Here is a 25,046-nt window from a genome sequence, read left to right on the forward strand (position 1 = left end):
GCCCACTGAGCCATTATACCATCAGTTTTGAATTAATTTCTTTTTTAAATTGCAACTTCGTCCCTCCAGAGGGTTACCACACCCCTAATCCATCTGGTTCCACTAAAGTGGCATATGCAATAGTGAACCTATTGTATCTGCCACTGTCCCACAGGCAGCCTGTGAAACTGGGACAGGTTACAGATGGGTGGGAGCGCACAGCTGCAATCTAAGCTGAACCCATCCATACTGAAAACGTTTAGCAGGCAGCTGCTCTGCTTCAAACACTGGCATATTGTTGGTGTTAGAATCACAAAATCACCAATCCTGCCTGCCGATGCCACCAATTAATATTGCTCTTAGAAAATGAGGTGTTGTCCTTCTTGAATCCTTCAAAATATTCATAACTTGCATTTATATAGCACTCTTAATGTTAAAAACGGCCCACGGTGCTAATACACACATTTATTAATATATTTTAAACGGTATGTCAGCATGTACAGACATCACTCCGTTACAGATGCAAAACAATTAATTTGGAGAGAAAGGGAAAAAAAACAATTCCGTAATGCTGGACTTGGACTTGGGTGTACAGGGCACAATTTCAAAGTTTGCAGATGACACAAAACTTGGAAGTGTAGTAAACAGTGAGGAGGATAGCAATAGACTTCAAGAGGACATAGACAGGCTGGTGGAATGAGCGGACACATGGCAGGACAGTTTGAGAATGCGGTTAAAAAAGCATACAGGATTCTGGGCTTTATAAATAGAGGCAGACGGTAAAAAAGCAAGGAAGTTACGTTGAACCTTTATAAAACACTGGTTCGGCCACAACTGGAATATTGTGTCTTGTTCTGGGCACCGCACTTTAGGAAAGATGTGAAGGCCTTAGAGAGGATGCAGTAAAGATTTACTAGAATGGTTCCAGGGATGAGGGACTTCAGTTACGTGGATAGACTGGAGAAGCTGGGGTTGTTCTTCTTAGAGCAGAGAAGGTTGAGAGGAGATTTGATGGAAGCGTTCAAAATCATGATGGGTTTAGATAAAGTAAATAAAGAAAAACTGTTCCCATTGATGGAAGGGTTGAGAACCAGAGGACACAGATTTAGGGTGATTGGCAAAAGAACCAAAGGCGACGTGAGGAAAAACTTTTTTTATGCAGCCAGTAGTTATGATTTGGAACGCGCTGCCTGAAAGGGTGGTGGAAGCAGATTCAATCGCGGCTTTCAAAAAGGAATTGGATAAATACTTGAAGGGAGAAAAATTGCAGGGCTATGGGGAAAGAGACTAACTGAATCGCTCTTACAAAGAATCAGCACAGGCTCGATGGGCCGAATGGCCTCCTTCTGTGCTGCAACCACTCTGATTCTATGGATGTTTCTGACCTGGAACCAAAGCCAACTACCAGTATAAATTTTATTGATCAACAATTAAACCTTGTTTAATTACATTTTGCCGAACACCACATTAAAATTCTCCTGTCTTTATAAAACTGCACATCATCCGACTTACTGTGAACACCACAGGAGAAACCGCTAGTAATAGAATAAAAACGATGCATCCAGCATGCATTTCCTTTCTGCCACACTTCAAGTGTCACATTGCAAATTTCTGTGTCACACTTCAAAAACTAGAAAGAAAAGCAGTCATTTGGAATGTACAAAATTCCTCCAGCAATTCAAAATCCCTTCACTGACACAGGAGCAAGAATCTCAAACTGCCAGTCACCTTATCAATTATACTTTAAGTAAGCCAGGGTTCTGACCTGCAGGCAGAACAGCAATTAGATTTTGTAGCCTTAAAGGGACACATTCACTTCAGCAGAATTAGGTGTTGTCCATTACATGGTACAACACTCCTGCCCTTATAAAACAATTCATCATCCAACTTACCATGAGCAACTTCATGTGTGGTCTGCCATTCTATGTATTAAAAACTGGACATCTTGCACATTTTGTCCATCACCTGTCTTTATACAAATTTCTGTGACTGCCTTATAAAAGTATTTTAAAATTTGCAAAATCCCTTCACCAAAAGGAAATTAAACTCTGATTGACCTAACTTACTAAACAGCAATTAGACTTTGTGGCCTCAAAAAGGACACAACTTCACTTCTTCAACAGAAAAATACATTGTGTAATGCATGGTACAACGCACCTGTCCTTATAAAACAATGTATTATCCGACTTACCGTGAATACAGCCACCAGCAGATCCATGAGTTAGATGTAGATATAGAAAGGTTGAGTCTGGCATGTGTTTTGTGTGCCATACCTTCCTGCATTAACATTTCCACTTCACATTTGTACACCATTGTCTCAAATTTCATACTCATAAAAACACAGCAACAAAATCACAACAGAACAGGTGAATAACGTACCGATCAGCAAGAATATAAAAATTCAAATCATGAAATTCAAAAAATACAAATCAAAAGAGGCAAACAGCAAACAATACTAAAAGCAAACAAATCAAATCATTCCAATATGTGTTGAAAATACTTCCAACCACATTTAGCTTTCTCCACCCAGTTGAGCTACAGTTGGAAATAAGGTTGGTAACATCATAAAATTTACAAGAATGGCCAAACTTACCTATATACCAGCAGTTTCTATATTCAAAATGGCTCTAACAAGGGTTTCCATCAGAAGCCTATGCTTCAAGATCATGCAGGTGGCCAGACCCATCATTGTCTGGAGACACTCACGGTAACAGGCTATAATTGCCAGCATATATCTGGAAATTATGACAAAGTAAGATTGGCCAGTGTGTGCAGGACTTGCCATTAATCAGCCTTACCCCCTCAACTGCCATGTTATCAATGGAAAATTTGGGACAGCAAATGTAACCAGAATTTGTTGTTTGTGTAAATCAAAAACCAACAAAGCAAGAACCATTGAGTTTTCTTGCAAAAAACAATTTAGGTTATTATATTCAAGGGATTGGTTCTCTTGGCAAATATTTATCCCTCAACCAACACCACCAAAATATATCAGCTAGTCATTTGTCTCACTGTTTGTGGGATCTTATGTGCAAATTGGCTGTCCAGGTTGCCTTCAATAGTGAATACACGTCAAAAGAAATGCATTGGATGTAAAGTGCTTTGCAACATTCTAAGGACATGAAAGGCGCTATATAAATGCAAAATCTTTTATTCTTTTAAGAACCAATGAAAACATACCATCTCTGAGAAGATTTCTTATAAACTTTTTCATATCAGTGGAGATAATGCACCTCCTCACATCTGCAATGACATAATTTCTGACTCATCATTAGCAAGATAGGAATATAGGAACAGGAGTAGGCCATTCAGCCCCTTGAGCCTGTTCAGTCATTCAATTAGATCATGGCTGATTTGTATCTGAACTCCATCTACCTGCCTTGATTCTGTAACCCTTAATACCCTTGCCTAACAAAAAAATATTAATCTCAGTTTTGAGATTTTCAAATGACCTAATCTCAACAGCTTTTTGGGAGTGTGTTCCAGATTTCCACTACCCTTTGTATGAAGTGCTTTCTGACATCATCCCTGGACAGTCTAGCTCTAATTCTAAGGTAATGCCCACTTATTCTGGACACCCCACCAAAGGAAATAGTTTCACTATCAACTACTTTGATCATCTTAAACATCTCAATTAGATCATCCCTTAATCTTCTATATGCATGGGAATGCAAGCCTAGTCTTTGCAACCTGCCCTCATAATTTAACCCTTTTAGCCCTAGTATCATTCTGGTGATTCTGCGCTGCACCCCCTCCAAGGCCAACATATCCTTCCTGAGGTGCGGTACCCAGAAAAAAGGGACTAACCAGAGCTCTGTACAGCTGCAACACAACTTCCACCCCTTTGTATTCCAGCCCTCGAGATAAAGGCCAACATTCCATTAGCCTTTTATTTTTTGTACCTGTCCATTAGCTTTCAATGATTTCTGTACTTGGACCCCTAAATCTCTCTGCTCATCCACAGTTCCTAGCTTCTCACCATTTAGAAAATACTCTGATCTATCTTAGGTCCAAAGTGGATGACCTCATACTTTCCCACATTGAACTCCATCTGCCAGAGTTTTGCCCACTCACTTAATCTATCAATGTCCAGTTGCAACTTTCTGCTCCCATCTACACTATTTACTGTGCCACCTAACTTAATGTCATCACCAAACTTAGATACATGGCTCTCTATTCCTTCATCCAAGTCATTTATAAATATATAGTGAAAAGCTTAGGCCCCAGTACTGATCCCTGAGGGACACCACTTTTCACAGCCTGAGATCTACTAGGGGCTTTCAAAACTGTGAAATGAAAAACAGAAAATACCAAAAATGAAGTGAAGGTCGGCGGGTAAACATTTCAGGTAGAGTCCCTTCGTTGGAACTGCTCTTCGGAAAAGCAGTCAGGGGTGTGCAGAGGAAAACCACTCGATTGCCGTGGCTCCTGCAGCAAAACTTTTTGTTCCTTATGATCCTTCTCTGAGTAACCCCATAAATTAATGATAGTGTGAAATGTGGAGACAAAGTTCAAATCACAAGAGTGTCGCATGTCCCTGGTCAGGGTAGGGCCGTGAGTAGAAAGCTTTGTAAGATCCTGACAACACTAGTGCCAAATTTGTATCATCTTTGCAAAGGGTGTGTGAGCACATTTCTCCCTTTTTAACTAGCACGTTGGTGGTATTGTTAATCCAGATTTTCACCTATTGATCCGATTTGCTGCACAGCAGGATAATTGACAAAAACTCTAGCCCGTTAATATGCTAACGTGATTTAATTCACATACTGAGGCTATGCCGACAGAAGGCAGGATATCCTACCTAATGAGCGAAATGTCTCACTCCAGAACAAGCAGCTGTGGGGAGTTTGCGGATATAATCCACTTGTGACAAGATTCTCCAGAGACCACCAGTTTAAGGCAGTGGCAGCCCCTTGGTTAATTTTTATTTCTTCAGATAGTGAAATGCTTCAGAAAGACATTCCATTCATATACCAACGTAAATCTTCACAGCACTTTGCAACCAATGAATTAATTGAAGTGCAGTCACTTTTATTTAGGCAAACACAGTAGCCAATTTGTGCACACAAACAACAAATTAAATGATGTGGAGATGCCGGCGATGGACTGGGGTGGACAAATGTAAGGAGTCGCACAACACCAGGTTATAGTCCAACAGCTTTATTTGAAATCACAAGCTTTCAGAGCTTTGCTCCTTCATCAGGTGAAGTGAAGAGTTACATAAAGGCACAGCATATATAGTCAGAGAACAATGCCTGGTGATTACAGATAATCTTTCTAACTGCCCTTTATCACACCTCGGCAGGGAGATAATCACTGCAATCAAAGGAGTGTTCAAACAGGTTAGTCAGGGAAACATTACATCCAAGAATACTGAGGTGGGGTCATCAGGGGTCAAGTGTAGCAGATGCTGGGGTTTGTATTAAAAACGGATAACTTTTTTTGCTGGAAATCGCAGCAGGTCCGGCCGCATCTGTGTATGGAGAACAAGCCAACTACGACTTGAGTCTGGATGACTCTACGCCAGGTGGGGTTACATGTAGCGTGACATGAACCCAAGATCCCAGTTGAGGCCGTCCTCATGGGTGCGGAACTTGGCTATCAATTTCTGCTCGACGATTTTGCGTTGTCGTGTGTCTCGAAGGCCGCCTTGGAGAACGCTTACCCGAAGATCGGAGGCTGAATGTCCTTGACTGCTGAAGTGTTCCCCGACTGGGAGGGAACCCTCCTGTCTTTTCGCTGTGGCCCGTCGGAACTGTCGATCGACAGTTGTTGATGTTCCATCCCACCATCAAACTCACCATGGACTACTCCTCAGAATCGGTTGCATTCTTGGATACACGAATCTCCATCAAAGACGGGCACCTCACTCTACCGCAAGCCCACGGACAACCTCACGATGCTCCACTTTTCCAGCTTCCACCCTAACCATGTTAAAGAGGCCATCCCCTATGGACAGGCCCTGCGAATACACAGGATCTGCTCAGACGAGGAGGAACGCGATGGACACCTACAGACGCTGAAAGACGCCCTCGTAAGAACGGGATATGACGCTCGACTCATCGATCGACAGTTCCGACGGGCCTCAGCGAAAAATCGCATAGACCTCCTCAGAAGACAAACACGGGACACAACTAACAGAGTACCCTTCGTCGTCCAGTACTTCCCCGGAGCGGAGAAACTACGCCATGTTCTCCGCAGCCTTCAACATGTCATTGATGACGACAAACACCTCGCTATGGCCATCCCCACGCCTCCACTACTCGCCTTCAAACAGCCACCCAACCTCAAACAGACCATCGTTCGCAGCAACTTACCCAGCTTTCAGGAGTACAGCGTCCACGACACCACACAACCCTGCCACGGCAACCTCTGCAAGACATGCCAGATCATCGACACAGATACCACCATCACACAAGAGGACACCACCCACCAGGTACATGGTTCATCCTCCTGGGACTCGGCCAACGTTGTCTACCTCATACGTTGCAGGAAAGGATGCCCCAGAGTATGGTACATCGGCGAGACCATGCAGACACTGCGACAACGGATGAATGGACACCGCATAACAATCGTCAGACAGGAAGGCTCCCTCCCAGTCGGGGAACACTTCAGCAGTCAAGGACATTCAGCCTCCGATCTTCGGGTAAGCGTTCTCCAAGGCGGCCTTTGAGACACACGACAGCGCAATATCGTCGAGCAGAAATTGATAGCCAAATTCCACACCCATGAGGACGGCCTCAACTGGGATCTTGGGTTCATGTCACGCTACATGTAACCCCACCTGACGTAGAGTCATCCAGACTCAAGTCGTAGTTGGCTTGTTCTCCATACACAGATGCGGCTGGACCTGCTGCGATTTCCAGCAAAAAAAGTTATCCGTTTTTAATACAAACCCCAGCATCTGCTACATTTGACCCCTGGTGACCCCACCTCAGTATTCTTGGATGTAATGTTTCCCTGACTAACCTGTTTGAACACTCCTTTGATTGCAGTGATTATCTCCCTGCCGAGGTGTGATAAAGGGCAGTTAGAAAGATTATCTGTAATCACCAGGCATTGTTCTCTGACTATATATGCTGTGCCTTTATGTAACTCTTCACTTTAGTTGACGAAGGAGCAAAGCTCCGAAAGCTTGTGATTTCAAATAAAGCTGTTGGACTATAACCTGGTGTTGTGCGACTCCTAACAAATGAAATGACTGCCAGTTAATTTGATTTTGAAGGAATGTTAACCAGGACACCATGAGAACTCCCTGCTCATCTCCAACTAGTGTCATGGGATCTTTTACACATAAACCACCAAAACAGGCCTGTCATCCAAAATACAGCATTTTAAATACTGCACTAAAGTATCACCTTAGATTATAAGCTCAGGTCTTGGAGTGTGGCTCAAACGCACAATCTTCTGTCTCAGAGGCAAGAATGTTATCATTTGAGCCAAGCTGATACTTTAGGGACTATTGCTTGAGTAGCTTTAACTGCAGTGGCCTCACGAACATTCTTCTTTATCCAATGTTATAAGAAATAGCTGCTGCCACGAGCCCCAGCACCTACAAACTGCATTGTGTCTGAATCCTGCCAAGAGGGTGGGTGACCATTATGAATTATTCTGCGAAAAGGAGACTCTGCACGTGCACAAAGCACAAGGAACCAAGCATCTGTGGGAGACAGATCTTGAATTGACTCAAATTAGGATTCTCAACCGCTGAAGAATCTCAGCTACCCAAGATACTCCCAACCTGCTGCATCATGGACTGCAGCTAATTTGAGCTCCCTTATAAAATTCTGCAGTAATCCAAGTTAGGATAGATATGAAAGTGCGTAGCTGGACGAAGGCTGCCACTATGGATTTCATGAACATATTGGGTGGTCGTGATAAATCAAAGTAGTCTGCATTGACAACCTTGGCTACTTTTAGTGGGAAAATTTTGCTCAATCTGTCAATCAGTATCCTGGATTTAACTTCTATTGATGTGTTGTAATTTTATCAGCTTGAACTTCAAGAACTCTCAAATGCATTGTTCAGTTGTTCAGGAACTCTCTTAAGGACAAGTAAGTACTAGAATAGAATCTGCCACCTTCTTAGCCTTCATCTTTCTCTATTGGTTGGAGGAACATTCGTCAGGGCACTGGGACAAACGCCCCCCTCCTCCTCAAATCGTGTCATGGGGTGTTTTATTAGCACACAGGCGCAATGCAGATTCAAGAATGCGAGCATTAGTTTACTATCTCATCCGAAAGGTGGCACTTTCAACAATGTAGTGGTAATAGAAAATTCTCTATGTCAGTTGGAGAAAAAGCACTAAATGCGTATATATCAAGCAAAAGAACTTTAAAAGTGGAAAACCTCAAAGTCTAAGGATTGACATGGAGGGCTGTGACTATTAGTGAAGAAAACTTACCAAAATCTATTAGAATGTTTGAAAAAATTAATCAAATTACCAAACTGATACATACAATTAATCAAGTAAACACTTTATATCCAGCAACCTTTTCTTTGTCTGGAGCATCAAAACACTGCTGCTGTCAGCAGATAAGAGAACCCGAATAAGGCATTCTTGTGCAACACAGGCCCATCCACGACTCCAAGAGGAGGAAGAAAAAAGGGGCAGTATATCATGATTTTACCATTTGTCTGATAGCGTATTCATTTTTATGTAAAGTGATCAACCCTTTCACTTGCAATTTTTTGGGAAGTAATGAGGAATGAGATAAGAGAAAATTAGAGGGGTGACATGATGCTATTCCACTTGGGATCCAGGAATACTACTCAATATCCTCAGGACAGATATTGTACACAACAGCAGCCATACCAAGTTCTGTTACATCAAGAATTGCGACATATGCTACAAATCCCTTTTTGTTTATCAGATAGCATCAGCTTTGGGGTGGGTGGGGAACACTACACAAAAAACAGTAAGTACTAAAGAATCTTATTTCACAATTGTAAATGACAGGAAAAAAAAAGTATGTCACGAAAAGCCAATAAAGAAACAAGCCATCGTGTTCAGTGCCTTACAACAAGTGACAGTCTGCATTGTACAGTCATTCCATCATTTCTCATTTGTGCTTTACCAAATGCTACCTTTTCTAAGGAAAATTCAATACACAGCAATCAAATTAGGTCATTACTGATAAAATGTTCGAACTTGTTGCAATAAACTATGACAAAGTGCAAATCATTTTGAATTACACAAAATTCACACAATACATTGAAACCATGTATTACCCAGACATTAATTCAATAGTGTCATTCATAAACAAGAGTGAAACTCAAGCAGAAAGCAATATTGGTGTTGTGCAATTTACTGCATCACCGTTGTTTTTAGAAAATGTTTCACATTTGTGCAGTCAACACACCAAGCATGGTCTTGGCAACATGACAGGTGAAACAGATTTTAAAAAATCAATGGGAGACAAACGATAAACATATTTGGCATCATAGAATTTTTTCAAATACCATAACATTACAATTAGGTTTTTAGGGCAGCTGATTAACAGGAAATACACTCTTTCACAAACTCAAAATTCTTGTTAAAAGGAGCATACTCACTGTATACTGGACCGTTGCTACTGCTGCCTGAGGAGGGTAGATACGTTCTTCAAGTGTCTGTTGTACAGGTCCTCTGGCAATTCTGTAGTAAAATGGGGTGTTAAGGAAAAACAAATGTTCAAAGGGATCCCTTTCTATTCCAGGACTGCTCGTTACAGCACTGTTCATTCCAGCTTCAATCATATGATTCTACTAAACTGGTCCTACTGTGCGACAACTATAAACCAAGCCTCCATGTTCGTGAAAATTGGACATTCAACTTTGTCTGTGTACTACTCTCTCACAGGGTAACCTGACCATAGTGCAACTGAATGCAGTCATCTGCCAAAGTCAGATATCTGGCCATCTGGTTAAGTAATTACAGAATAAAACAGTGCAAAGTTTTCAAGCACATGCACATACTCACCAGCATTGAAAATCTGTCCCTAGTACAAAAATAAAGCCACAAACATTTCCACCGAGTTACATCGAAGCTACAGCGCAAAAACAGACCATTTGGCCCAACTGGTCTATCTATGCCGGCATTTATGCTCCACATGAGCCTCCTCCCTCCCTCCTTCATCTAACCCTATCAGGATACCCTTCTATTCCTTGCTCCCTCGTGTGCTTATCTAGTTTCCCCTTAAATGCATCTATGTTATTTGCCTCAACTGCTCCTTGTAGAGTCCCAGCCTGTTCAGCCTTTCCTGATAAGGATATCCTCTCATAGAATCATAGAACTTTACAACATGGAAACAGGCCCTTCAGCCCAACATGTCCATGTCGCCCAGTTTATACCACTAAGCTAGTCCCAATTGCCTGCACTGGGCCCATATCCCTCTATACCCATCTTACCCATGTAACTGTCCAAATGCTTTTTAAAAGACAAAATTGTACCCGCCTCTACTACTGCCTCTGGCAGCTCGTTCCAGACACTCACCACCCTTTGAGTGAAAAAATTGCCCCTCTGGACCCTTTTGTATCTCTCCCCTCTCACCTTAAATCTATGCCCCCTCGTTATAGACTCCCCTACCTTTGGGAAAAGATTTTGACTATCGACCTTATCTATGCCCCTCATTATTTTATAGACTTCTATAAGATCACCCCTAAACCTCCTACTCTCCAGGGAAAAAAGTCTCAGTCTATCCAACCTCTCCCTATAAGTCAAACCATCAAGTCCCGGTAGCATCCTAGTAAATCTTTTCTGCACTCTTTCTAGTTTAATAATATCCTTTCTATAATAGGGTGACCAGAACTGTACACAGTATTCCAAGTGTGGCCTTACTAATGTCTTGTACAACTTCAACAAGACATCCCAACTCCTGTATTCAATGTTCTGACCAATGAAACCAAGCATGCTGAATGCCTTCTTCACCACCCTATCCACCTGTAACTCCACTCTCAAGGAGCTATGAACCTGTACTCCTAGATCTCTTTGTTCTATAACTCTCCCCAACGCCCTACCATTAACGGAGTAGGTCCTGGCCCGATTCGATCTACCAAAATGCATCACCTCACATTTATCTAAATTAAACTCCATCTGCCATTCATCGGCCCACTGGCCCAATTTATCAAGATCCCGTTGCAATCCCAGATAACCTTCTTCACTGTCCACAATGCCACCAATCTTGGTGTCATCTGCAAACTTACAAACCATGCCTCCTAAATTCTCATCCAAATCATTAATATAAATATTAATTTATTCATTAATACCAGTTCTGGTATCATCTTTGTGAATCTTATTTGCACCCTCTCCAATGCCTCTATATCCTTTCTAGAATATGGAGACCAGAGCTACGCACAATAGTCCAAATGTGGTCGAACCAAGGTTCCATACAAGTTTAACATAACTTCTTTGCTTTTCAATTCTATCGCTCTAGAAATGAACCCTGGTGCCTGATTTGCCTTTTTTATGGCCTTATTAACCTACGTCGCTACTTTTAGTGATTTGTGTATCTGTACCCCTAGATCTCTTTGCTTGCTCCTCTACCCCATTTACATTCTTATTATCCAAGCAGTATGTGACCTCATTCTTCCTACCAAAATGTACCACCTCACACTCATCTACATTGAAATTAATTTGCCAATTACACGCCCATTCTGCAAGTTTATTAATGTCCTCTTGCATTTTGACGCATTCTTCCTTTGTATTAACTACACCCCCCAAAAAATTGGTGGCCTCTGCAAATTTTGAGATTGTACTTCCGATTCCCAAATTGCTAATATAAATTATGAACAGTTTATGTAGAACAGAAATGCACATATATTAAGTGACAATCTGTACAGAGGGTCAAACTTGCAGACTGGCAACTGACAAATGCAGATGAATTATTCCAGCGACAGAATCCAATTTGTTACAGCAGCTATGTTTGGGCAACTCCACTTCAGCACTTGATGGCCCAAAGGTTTTTATGAAAATATAAATTACTGCAGTTTTTGAGACAAATGAGGAAATCATTGCTCAAAATTCCAATTACATTCAACCTAAAACTGTGCATTGAAAAGGCAACCAATACAAGAACACTTTAGCTCCCAGATATTCTGACAATGAGAGCTTCTGACAGACAAAATACAAAAGTTTTACATTTTCAGTAGTATGCTGCTGAAACACTCATCCATCTTTTGTCACCTTCAGATACAACTGTTCCAATGCTCTCCTGGCTAGCCTGCCATTCAGACCTTCCATAAACTTCAGCTCATCCAAAACTCCTGCTGGCCACATCCTATCCGGCAGCAAGTCCCGCTGACCCATCACCCCTGTGCTCGTTGACCTATGCTGACTCAGGGTCTTCCAACACTTCTAATTTAAAATTCTCAACTGCATGTTTAAATCCTTTTATAACTTCATGCCTCCCGCTCTGTAATGTTCTCCAACTCTACAATCCTCCGAGAACTCGGTGTTCCTCCAACTCTAGCCTTTTGTGCATCCTCCACTCTCTTCAGTCCACCATTGGCAGCCGTGCCTTCAGCCATCCCTAAATCTCTCCACCTCCCTCTCCTCCTTTAAGACCCTCTGTAAAATCAACATCTTCGACCAAGCTTTTAGTCACCCCATCTAATATCTCATCCTTTGGCTCGGCGTTAATTTTTGTATGATTACGCTTCTGTGTAGCGCCTTGGGCCATTTTTCTACATTAAAGCCGCTTTATAAATGCAAGTTGTTGTTTCCAGTTCAGCTGTCAAATTACAATTTAAGTGTACATCTCTTATTTTGTTTAGAACTTCATATATTATGCATTTTGCTTCCCAAGTAGTTATGGGAGCATATATTTACACGAGGATTGTGTTAGGATAGTTGCCTACTTTTCAGATAACATTACACATGACTCAGGTGCAGAGGGAAGGGGGTTTGAGCAGGGACATTCGAGGCTACCCAGCTCTCTTCTTGGGGTAGAATTAAAATGGCATGTTGTCAATAAGATTTTTCTTAAACAGAAGGACATTCTGTGAGGCAGTACTTATAAGGAAAGGTACTACCCCCCTTGTGTATCCTACATATTAGGAGAAATTACTAATTTCCCAACAGTGATGCACAATGAAATTACTTTTAATTCCTCTTATTTCTTAAATATTCAATAGCAAATTAATTGAAGGTTGACAGCTTTGTCTTGAATCCACAAAACCAGAAAGATGCCAATCATGCTGAGCGGATGCAAGTGTTCTGCCAGAATATCTTTTCCTTATGATGATGCAGTGCAATCAGTACTTGGCGGAAATTTGATGCAATGCGAGTGCCTCCCCTACAGACTATCCATCCCCATACCAAAATAAATACAGTTCTGCATCAGGGCGCCACTTCCTAGGAGGGTTTCCAATAGCCCCTTTGCTAATGTGAAGACAGTAAAAAGTGCCCAGACTAAAGTAAGCAGATGCTCTATCGGTGGCCAGTTGGCAATAGTGAATTGAAGTGTTTTACTTCACAATGCCATTTTTCCATAGAAACAATGTCTAACTTTCACAGAACCAAGTTATATAGCAATCATATAGAATCATAGAAGTTTACAACATGGAAACAGGCCCTTCTGCCCAACATGTCCATGTCGCCCAGTTTATACCACTAAGCTAGTCCCAATTGCCTGCACTTGGCCCATCTTACCCATGGAACTGTCCAAATGCTTTTTAAAAGACAAAATTGTACCCGCCTCTACTACTGCCTCTGGCAGCTCGTTCCAGACACTCACCACCCTTTGAGTGAAAAAATTGCCCCTCTGGACCCTTTTGTATCTCTCCCCTCTCACCTTAAATCTATGCCCCTCATTATTTTATAGACTTCTATAAGATCACCCCTAAACCTCCTACTCTCCAGGGAAAAAAGTCTCAGTCTATCCAACCTCTCCCTATAAGTCAAACCATCAAGTCCCGGTAGCATCCTAGTAAATCTTTTCTGCACTCTTTCTAGTTTAATAATATCCTTTCTATAATAGGGTGACCAGAACTATACACAGTATTCCAAGTGTGGCCTTACTAATGTCTTGTACAACTTCAACAAGACATCCCAACTCCTGTATTCAATGTTCTGACCAATGAAACCAAGCATGCTGAATGCCTTCTTCACCACCCTATCCACCTGTGACTCCACTTTCAAGGAGCTATGAACCTGTACTCCTAGATCTCTTTGTTCTATAACTCTCCCCAACGCCCTACCATTAACGGAGTAGGTCCTGGCCCGATTCGATCTACCAAAATGCATCACCTCACATTTATCTAAATTAAACTCCATCTGCCATTCATCGGCCCACTGGCCCAATTTATCAAGATCCCGTTGCAATCCTAGATAACCTTCTTCACTGTCCACAATGCCACCAATCTTGGTGTCATCTGCAAACTTACTAACCATGCCTCCTAAATTCTCATCCAAATCATTAATATAAATAACAAATAACAGCGGACCCAGCACCGATCCCTGAGGCACACCGCTGGTCACAGGCCTCCAGTTTGAAAAACAACCCTCTACAACCACCCTCTGTCTTCTGTCAATCCAATTTTGTATCCAATTGGCTACCTCACCTTGGATGCCGAGAGATTTAACCTTATGTAACAACCTACCATGCGGTACCTTGTCAAAGGCTTTGCTGAAGTCCATGTCTACTGCACAGCCCTCATCTATCTTCTTGGTTACCCCTTCAAAAAACTCAAACAAATTCGTGAGACATGATTTTCCTCTCACAAAACCATGCTGACTGTTCCTAATCAGTCCCTGCCTCTCCAATTGCCTGTAGATCCTGTCTCTCAGAATACCCTCTAACAACTTACCCACTACAGATGTCAGGCTCACCGGTCTGTAGTTCCCAGGCTTTTCCCTGTCGCCCTTCTTAAACAAAGGCACAACATTTGCTACCCTCCAATCTTCAGGCACCTCACCTGTAGCTGTCGATGATTTAAATATCTCTGCTAGGGGACCCGCAATTTCCTCCCTAACCTCCCATAACGTCCTGGGATAATTTCATCAGGTCCCGGAGATTTATCTACCTTGATGCGCGTTAAGACTTCCAGCACCTCCCTCTCTGTAATATGTACACTCCTCAAGACATCACTATTTATTTCCCCAAGTTCCCCAACATCCATGCCTTTCTCAACCGTAAATACAGATGTGAAATATTCATTCAGGATCTCACCCATCTCTTGTGGTTCCGCACATGGATGACCTTAGTTGATCCTTAAGAGGCCCTACTCTCTCCGTAGTTACTCTTTTGCCCTTTATGTACTTGTAGAAGTTTTTTGGATTCTCCTTTGCCTTATCTGCCAAAGCAATCTCATGTCCCCTTTTTGCCCTCCTGATTTCTCTCTTAACTCTACTCCGGCAATCTCTATACTCTTCAAGGGATCCACTTGATCCCAGCTGCCTATGCATGTCATATGCCTCCTTCTTCTTTTTGACTTGGGCCACAATCTCCCGAGTCATCCAAGGTTCCCTACTTCTACCAGCCTTGCCCTTCACTTTATAAGGAATGTGCTTACCCTGAACCCTGGTTAACACACTTTTGAAAGCCTCCCACTTACCAGACGTCCCTTTGCCTGCCAACAGACTCTCCCAATCAACTTCTGAAAGTTCCTGTCTAATACCATCAAAATTGGCCTTTCCCCAATTTAGAATTTTAACTTTTGGGCCAGACCTATCATTCTCCATAGCTATCTTAAAACTAATGGAATTATGATCACTGGTCCCAAAGTGATCCCTCACTAACACTTCTGTCACCTGCCCTTCCTTATTTCCCAAGAGGAGGTCAAGTTTTGCCCCCTCTCTAGTCGGGCCATCCACATACTGAATGAGAAATTCCTCCTGAATACACAACAAATTTCTCTCCATCCAAGCCCCTAATGCTATGGCTGTCCCAGTCAATGTTGGGAAAGTTAAAGTCCCCTGCTATTACCACCCTATTTTTCTTGCAGCTGTCTGTAATCTCCTTACATATTTGTTCCTCAATTTCCCATTGACTATTTGGGGGTCTGTGGTGCAATCCTATCAAAGTGATCTCTCCCTTCTTATTTTTCAGTTCTACCCATATAGACTCAGTGGGCGAACCCTCGGGTATATCCCCTCTCACTACTGCCGTGATGTTCTCCCTAATCAAGAACGCAACTCCCCCTCCTCTCTTACCTCCTGCTCTATCTTTCCTATAGCATCTGTACCCTGGAACATTGAGCTGCCAGTCCTGCCCCTCCCTTAGCCATGTTTCAGTAATAGCTATAGCATCCCAGTCCCATGTACCCATCCATGCCCTGAGTTCATCTGCCTTGCCCATCAGACTTCTTGCATTGAAATAAATGCAGTTTAATCTAGACTTCCCTTGGTCTTTGCCCTGCTTTCTCAGACCATCTGTCCGGTCATGTTTTGTACACTCTCCCTTACTGCCTTTTGTTTCTGTCACCACTTTACTTCCCACTGACTTCCTGCATCGATTCCCATCCCCCTGCCACATTAGTTTAAACCCTCCCCAACAGCACTAGCAAATACTCCCCCTAGGACATTGATTCCAGTCCTGCCCAGATGCAGACCGTCCAATTTGTACTGGTCCCACCTCCCCCAGAACCGGTTCCAATGGCCCAGGAATTTGAATCCCTCCCTCTTGCAACATCTCTCAAGCCACGTATTCATCCTAGCTATCCTGTCATTCCTACTCTGACTAGCCCGTGGCACTGGTGGCAATCCTGAGATTACTACCTTTGAGATCCTACTTTTTAGTTTAACTCCTAACTCCCTAAATTCAGCTTGTAGGACCTCATCCCGTTTTTTACCTATATCGTTGGTACCTGTATGCACCACGACAACTAGCTGTTCACCCTCCCCCTCCAGAATGTCCTGCAGCCGCTCCGTGACATCCCTGGCCCTTGCACCAGGGAGGCAACATACCATCCTGGAGTCTCGGTTGCGTCCGCAGAAACGCCTGTCTATTCCCCTTACAATCGAGTCCCCTATCATTATAGCTCTGCCACTCTTTTTCCTGCCCTCCTGTGCAGCAGAGCCAGCCACGGTGCCATGAACCTGGCCGCTGTCACCTTCCCCTGGTGAGCCATCTCCCCCAACAGTATCCAAAACAGTATACCTGTTTTGGAGAGAGATGACCGCAGGGGACCCCTGCACTGCCTTCCTACTCTTCCTCTGTCTGTTGGTCACCCATTCACTATCTCCCTCAGTAATTTTTATCTGTGGTGTGACCAACTCACTGAACGTGCTATCCACGACTTCCTCAGCATCGCGGATGCCCCAAAGTGAGTCCATCCGCAGCTCCAGAGCCGTCAAGCGGTCAAACAGTAGCTGCAGCTGGACACACTTCCCGCAGGTGAAGGAACCAGGGACACAGGAAGGATCCCTGAATTCCCACATCCCACAAGAGGAACATGACACGGGTCTGGGATCTCCTGCCATGACTTAACCCTTAAGTTAGCTCAACAACTACAATGTCAAGAAAAAAAGGAAAGAAAAACTACTTACCAGTCACCAGCCAATCACTTAACTTAGCAATATTGGGTATGAAATACTGTGGCTCACAAAACTGGTTATGAGTTAGTGTAATTACTAGTAGTTTTAAATACGAGACCAGAATATTCAATCTGTTTTGTAATCCAGTTGCTTTGACACTCAATTATTTGACAAATAGTTATATTAATAATTGGCTATATTAATATACCTGGCTTTCAGCATTAGGCCCATTGATAGTTATTGAGAACTCAATCGTTTCTGTAACATTTCACAGATTGGTCGTCTGAACAAAAGTAAACAGTAATCTGCCAGCCCAATCTTACTTTGTCCAACATCAAAATCTAGCCATTGGAACCTGCAATTCTAAATGAGCCAGTTCATGGGTATTTGGACGGCTCTCATTCATATTATAAAATAGTTTTTGCCACAAATTTAATTACAACCTTTTACATCCTAACTTATATTCCTTCCTTGGCTGTGGTGAATTTACCCTGAACAAGCAAACATAGCAGACATCAGTGCAATGCTTCAGTAGACTGGTACCCCTGCCTGCTTTATAAGAACTCCTGTAAATTGATACTCTTTAGCTCACATTTCTTCCTGAAAGAAAATGTCAACTAAACCCTGAACACGGATTAGGACGTGAACAAACAAATGTATTTTCACCATCCTACCAATGTATTAAATCCCAAAAATCCCTACCAGCAACGAGTTTTGACAAGATTAAAATAAGACCATGCTTTTGATATATTTCCACACTTCATGATTCCGTCAATTTCACATTCACTTTGAGACTATTTAAGCCTGTTGATATGAAAACTGGGAGACAAGCTCCAAGCTAAACACGTGTCCATATGTCCACATATTTCACCAGTCCTTTTGTAAATATGTTCCCTGAGAGAAGATGAAGCAATTTAAACTGAAATTAAAACATAGGTCTCCAGGCTGAAAACCAATTATTCTAACTTTGCAGTTACCAGGCCAGCATCATTCTGTACACTGTAATAAGATTCACATCATTTTACTGTGTTACTTTTTGGAAGGGACAGGGAAGTGCAGCAACAATAACATCCCTTAGAAAGCCCAACTCTACAAAGTTCTGCCATCGCTACACTGTAAACTGGGCATAATGCCACACCACCTTATGCACCACATCAGCAAACGTCAAATGATCTGAAAAACAGCAGCTGCAGCATCACCAACTTAGTAAGAGGAAAAAGTTTTGTATTGCTAGCACAGCACATCCACTGCAGACAGCAAAATGCTGGGGGAGAAAAAAAAGGGGAAAAATCATCCAACAATGCACTGTGAGTGCATGGCATGGGTCAGTGTATGCGCTCATGCATGATATTCCTGCTCATTTCAATTGCCCAAGGAAACAAACAGCGCAACTCTCATTGAAAAGTTCATTCATAAATCACCTTAACCTGTGGCATGTGCTGGTTAAACCAACTCAACTGGAAATAAGGTAGCTTGCAAAAATCACATTATGAAATTCCATTAATGCTTCCATTCCATAGCAACAAAAAACTTGCTAAAATTGCCCTAATCAATCACCACATTGATTTATCACAGTTACATGACTTAGGATTGTCACTATAAAATAAACTGGGGGGAAAAAAATCATGCTTTTTGCTACCAACATGCATACTCTTCAGATCAATAAAATTTTCAAATCTCATGGTTAAAAGAAAACTTTGAACCAGTGACACAAAAAAGGTAGTTTTGAAGTTGGTACTCCTTTTAACAGAATATCAAATCTCACTGAAAATAATCCCAGGAGCGGTTCATTTAAATTGAAGCTCAGTTCTTATACACAATAGCATTCCGCAAGGCAGTAGTTTAGGATAATGCATGCCACTCAAAACTATTTTTAAGCTGGGAAACCTATCCACAATTTAATCAGCAGACAAGCAGGAAGGCAACATGATGTCACCAATGTGGTGAATAAAATGTTGTTACAGTTGGATTCCTCTACAACACAGCTGCAAGCAGAACTGAAAGTTATATGAAAAATATTGAAACTGATCTTTCAATTAAGTCAAGCCTCCAACACCACATTCAAACAGAAGTATTCTAATTTGGTAAGTAGCAGTACTGGGAAAAACCCCTTTGCCAAATCGCTAGGAGCCACTTTTAAAGCTTAATCAATTATTTTCAGCATCAATGTGTTTCTTCCTCAGTCTCAAATCCTGTCTCATTTCTTCACTACCCCAAGTCCTAATAGTATTTATTTTCAAAACTGATTTCCTCAAGAATATTTGTAAAGTAGAAATTTAGGCACCAAAAATCATTAACTAGTTAGAAACAAATCCTGTAATAATTAAATACTAGTAATGTTAAGCACACTAAAATGTTCTAGCATTACATGAACCTGTGATATGCAAGGCCAGAAAACTGCAAATCCAGCATCACTTTAATTATAGTAAAAGCCATGGACACCAAATGTATGAATTACAAAACGTATGGGAGAGGTAGAGAGGGAACTGGGAAGTTCTGGAATAGACACTGTCCTTTGACCTAGGTTCAAATCCAGCGCAGACTAATGGAATTAAATTATTCTTTGCTGACTATAATGGTCATACGTGAAATTAGCTTGGGGACTCTAAATTGCTAGCTGGCATGTGCTACAGTGTGCTAACTGGCACCCACACTCACAGGCCACAGCTTGGTGTAGAAATTGTACATTTTTTTACAATGGTGTAGTATGGATTGTCCTTCAGTTGGGGCTAAGGTACTTTGTAAAGATATAGCAAAGGGAGATATTTAATCTACATGTAACCAAGCTACACCTAACTGCTGTAGCAGAATAGATTTCATGGGTAAAAGCATTCAGCTAAAAGATTTAATTGATCCCTGATCTGTATTAAATAAGTCAATCGCAGCCAGGATGGCACAGTTTCCTTCAGTGTCCCAGGGGGTTTTTTTGGGGGGGGGGGGGGTGGAGATTAAGGCGGTAGAAGGGAAAAGGGAGTCTGGAGAAAAAAGTACAATTGGCAAAGTTCCAGCTCTTCATTTCTATCCAGTAATCTGTGCTGGAGGTACATGCGTGGGCAGGATTGGGATCAGCTGTGAGTCCCCTCCAATGCTGAATGACATGCTCACAGGTGAAGTCAACTGGGATATTCAGTGGAAGGTTGTCAGTACCAGTGGCACTGTGCCCCAGCATGAGTAACTGGCTTCAGGAGAGGGAGGGCAAGGGCAAAGAACTTGGGGAGGGATTAAAATTAACAGATTTAAACACAATTATTTATATTAATATAAAGAAAACAATGTGGTGAAATCCCTCACATAGTTCATCTGGTGAACACAACATCCTACTGTATGGAACATTTACAGGTTTCTTTTCAGAATCGTAAGTGGAATGATCGCATTTCTGAATAGACACTTTTGTTCCCAACTTTGTATCCATTTGCAGATCAGACTATATTGGAGAGAACAGGAATCTGCAAACTTCCACTCTTGCCAATTAGTTGTTTTTAAAAAAAAACATTTTATTTTTTCTATTAACAACTAACATTTACAGTGCATTCACATAACAAGTTTAGTGTCATTGCAAAGCAGTTTCGGCTTCATAGCAACACTAAATTTGTGGAGTGCAAATCGGTTGTCAAGGCCTGAAGTGACTCCAAAACAAAGCAGTGAGACTACCTCTTCCATTCAGGTTGCATTCAACTATAACTGCAGCTATCATACTGCAAATGCACTCAAGCCTTCATACACAAATCACACACGTCTACATGCAAATTAGAAAATAAATTTCACCAACCAACAGTTCTCCAGGTAATAGAATATACCAAGTACACAGTTTGACCAAATGAGAGCTTGAGATTTGTTTCAGCGTTAAGTTCACACGTTGCTACTACATGAAGCATAATACAGTAATAGGATCATGTAAATCACATCCCATTACAGAAAAAAGATTTGCATTTATATTGCACCTTTCACAACCTCAGAATGTCCCAAAGCGCTTTACAGCTAAAGAAGTACTTTTGAAGTGTAGTCATTGTTGTAATGTAGGAAACGCAGCAGCCAATTTGTGCACAGCAAGGTCCCAAAAACAGCAATGTGATAATGAACAGATAACCTGTTTTTGATGTTGGTGGGGGGATAAATATTGGCCAAGGGGAGAACTCCCCTGCTCTTCTTCAAAATAGTGCCGTGGAATCTTTTACGTCCACCTCGGGGCAGGCCTTGATTTAACGTCTCATCCAAAAGATGGCACCTCCGACGGTGCAGCACTCCCTCAATACTGCAATGGAGTGTCAGCCTAGATTTTGTGTTCAAGTCACTGGAGTGGGACTTGAACCCACAATCTTATGACTCAGAGGCAAGAGTGCTACCAATTGAGCCACGGCTGACACCTACAGGTTCCCCTTTTGCTTGTGAACTAGATTAATATTCATACATTAGTTCTGGTGCATGTCCTGGACTACTCCAAGTACTTTTAGTGCATTTTTCCTGCTTTTCTCTTTAATTGGTTCCCATATCCATGCAATTCTCTTCAGTCAGAAGGAAAGGCTGGTAAGCGGCATATATGCGAGATGCTAGCATTGAATTTTATGAGATTTACACGTATAATTTAAAATTGACATGCTCTTAAAATGCAAGCAGAGTCCTATTACTCAAAGAAACTAATTTCACAAAGAAAAAAAATGACACAGATCTAAGTTCTACATACATTCCAGTACTGAACTTTCAATGATTAAAATGCAACGTTGAACTCAATTTTGGATACTAAAATTATGGCTGAAATAAACATTTAATAATAATTACTTTTGGCATCACATTACCTTCAGGAAAGTAAATTTGACTCTCAAAGACCACCCTGAAAATTTAAGACAAGAATCCTGTTTGAATGGTTGTATCACACCAAACTATTCTCTGTAGCATCTCCCAAATGACTTACAATGAAATGGTTCATAAGGGTTTCTTCCCCCTCCCCCCACCCTCAGCAAATTCCCACAAAACTCAAGAGAAACTTTAGCTTTTTGAAGCCCTGCCAAAACATAGGACTCACCAGCCAACATGTAATGACAGCCTGACAAAATACCCAAATACTCTGGAAACTCTTCAGTATGACAGAGTGACCCTTCCAGGGCTACAGTAATGTTGCCGTTACGTAATATGTTCAATAGTGCCATCCATTTTCCTAGCTCTAATTTGAGATACTCGGTATCAGCATAAGAAACCTGCTATGAAGTCTAGCTGTCAGCACACCTAAAATTATGATTTAAAAGAGGCATTAACTAATCATGGTAGTTCCTTGAATGTAACAATGACAATCACCACAGCATGACTCCCCAGAGTTTTCCATTTGGTTTTTAATATTTTCAATTTTAAGACTCAAGCACTGTCAGGCAAAATTAACTGACAGCTGGTTGCATAACAGAAAACAAGTGTACACTGTACTTTGGAAGCTGCAAAAGCACATTGTGTACTCAAAGGTTATGCTTAGAAAAAGACTGGCAGTGCACTTCTTGGAATTATAATCAAGCAAAACCACATTCTGTTTAAGATATACTTTAGATAAAAATGTCCCCAATGTTTTCTACCACCACCCCATACCAGCCCAGCACCTCCCTCATCTGAAAAGACTGCAGACCCAAATAATGTCAGTTTTTGTAGCAAGAACAAAAAAAGACATACCAGAAAAGAACATACCAATAGGGTGAAGGCCTGATGAAAATTTTAATCAAGCATTTAAACTTTCAGATGTAAATCAGGATTTTTACATGCATGGATTTATACATTTCCCTTTTAAAAGGCAATCCAAGGATTCCACAAAGGTACCATTCCTTCCAAGGCATGTAGCAAAAAAACAATTTTGTGGGGCATGTGAAAGTGTTACTTGAGATATTTGGTGAGAACATGCTTCAAAATTATCACTTAGTAGAAATCTTAAAATCCAGTCCAGTGGAGGTGAAAATTTGCTAATACATCTATGTAAAAATTTTAATATGTATTCTTATATTTAGATACAGTATATAAGATTCAAGTCAGTCATTTCCAGTACTTTTGCCACTGGACCTGTCAATTTCATTAAGAATCCTAAAGCTAAAGAAATGTATTAAGTTTGGTGAAACTTGTGAAGTATTTCAAAGTTCATTGACACAGCATAAATACTGTCTTATGTTCCAATAACAAGACTCATCTTGTTTGGCACTATAAATCACCAAGTGGGATGGTCTCCAGACCATTTGCTGCTCCCTCCCCCAAATCCAACTTCTGCTTCTACCCATCTGATTCTTCTTTCTATGGCAATGAAGTGACTGCTGTTATTCTTTAGATAACTATCATGGAAGGTCTGATATTTCACTCTTCCCTACTATTAGATCTGGCACTGTACCTGCCATTCCACTATCTTGTAAAAACTGCCCATTGCACCTGGCATCTTGATACATCTAAAACATCCCGAACCAACCTACGTCTCTTAAAACTTCTGGAGGTGCACTGTTAAGAGCTGCTAAAGTTTACTATTCAAAAGTATTATTGCCTTCCTGTCCCTGCAGCAGTTGTTCCTTCCGGACTCCTGCCAAAACACTCAAAACTTAGGTGAATTCTCTTTTCCATCTCTCTTTTGTACTGATGGTTCAGTTACTAGCTCTCAAAAAAAATTGACCTTTTTCCCTCACTTTTCTTTCCAACTCTAATCACAATGATCTTGGTAAAGAAAGCCTCCCAATACTGTCCTATTCTGTTCTATCACCATAATTGACACCAAGCTTCCCCCCATCTCTTGGATCCTCCACAGTGATGGGGATAATATTCCTTCTATTATGCTGAAGATGTGTCCCTCAAAACTGCCTGCACTATCATTTCCAGTTCACCGTCTCCCTGGAAATTTGCTCAAGTTCATACTATGACTAAGAAAGCTGATCTCTCTTGTCCTTCCACCGCTTCCATTACATCCACACTTTCTAAAGTTACAGAAAGTGCTGTTATCAAATTATCCATCACGTGAAAGTTGCAGCCTAACCCATGACCGGGGTTGTCGTCACTAGGATTATTTATCATATTGGTACCAATACACTATAGGAAAGGGAAAGAAAAAACTCACTTAAGGTAGTAAAAACTGTGAGAGACACTTCTTGTGCAGTACCGTCAATTTGTCATCTCAAATTTCTCCCAATAATGGATCCATAATCATCAGTTATTTACCAAAGTATTATAACTCAAAATGCTCTCTTTAAATACCCAAATTCATAGAATTACATCAAAATTACAAGACAGAAACAGGTTGTTTGGCCCAACAGTCCATGTTGGTGTTTATCCTCCACATGAGCAGTAGTCCTAATCCCCTGTCCCTGTATCCCCCTTTGCTTCAACCAACTATATAACCTATTCTTAAATGTTCACATGGCTTCTCCTTCAATCACTAACACCGTAGTGCATTCCACAACTTCACAACCGTCAGTTTCTCCTACACTCTGTCCTAATTCTCCTACATTTAATCCTAAAACTATGTCCCCTTATTTTAGATATCTCTACTACTGGAAAGAGTCTGTTTCTAGCTACGCTATCCCATCCCTTCATAATTTTTAAAACCTCTGTCAATTCATCTCGTATTCCTCTCTATCCTAATGAAAACTGTCCCAATATTTCCAAATCT

General features: G+C 41.4%; 1 protein-coding gene across 10 annotated transcripts in view; it reads right to left on the reverse strand.

Annotated features, from left to right (window-relative positions):
- LOC137301207 (eukaryotic translation initiation factor 4 gamma 3-like) overlaps window positions 1-25,046 on the reverse strand; it is a 284,740-nt gene that overhangs the window by 230,337 nt on the left and 29,357 nt on the right. For all 10 annotated transcript variants that reach the window (XM_067970666.1, XM_067970674.1, XM_067970671.1 and 7 more), the window contains one exon: window positions 9,535-9,616. In XM_067970666.1, coding sequence (XP_067826767.1) covers window positions 9,535-9,616 — 82 coding nt within the window. The remainder of the gene's footprint in view (window positions 1-9,534; window positions 9,617-25,046) is intronic.

The sequence above is a fragment of the Heptranchias perlo genome, chromosome 32 (genome assembly GCF_035084215.1).
Source record: "Heptranchias perlo isolate sHepPer1 chromosome 32, sHepPer1.hap1, whole genome shotgun sequence".
In the NCBI taxonomy this organism is placed as follows: domain Eukaryota; kingdom Metazoa; phylum Chordata; class Chondrichthyes; order Hexanchiformes; family Hexanchidae; genus Heptranchias; species Heptranchias perlo.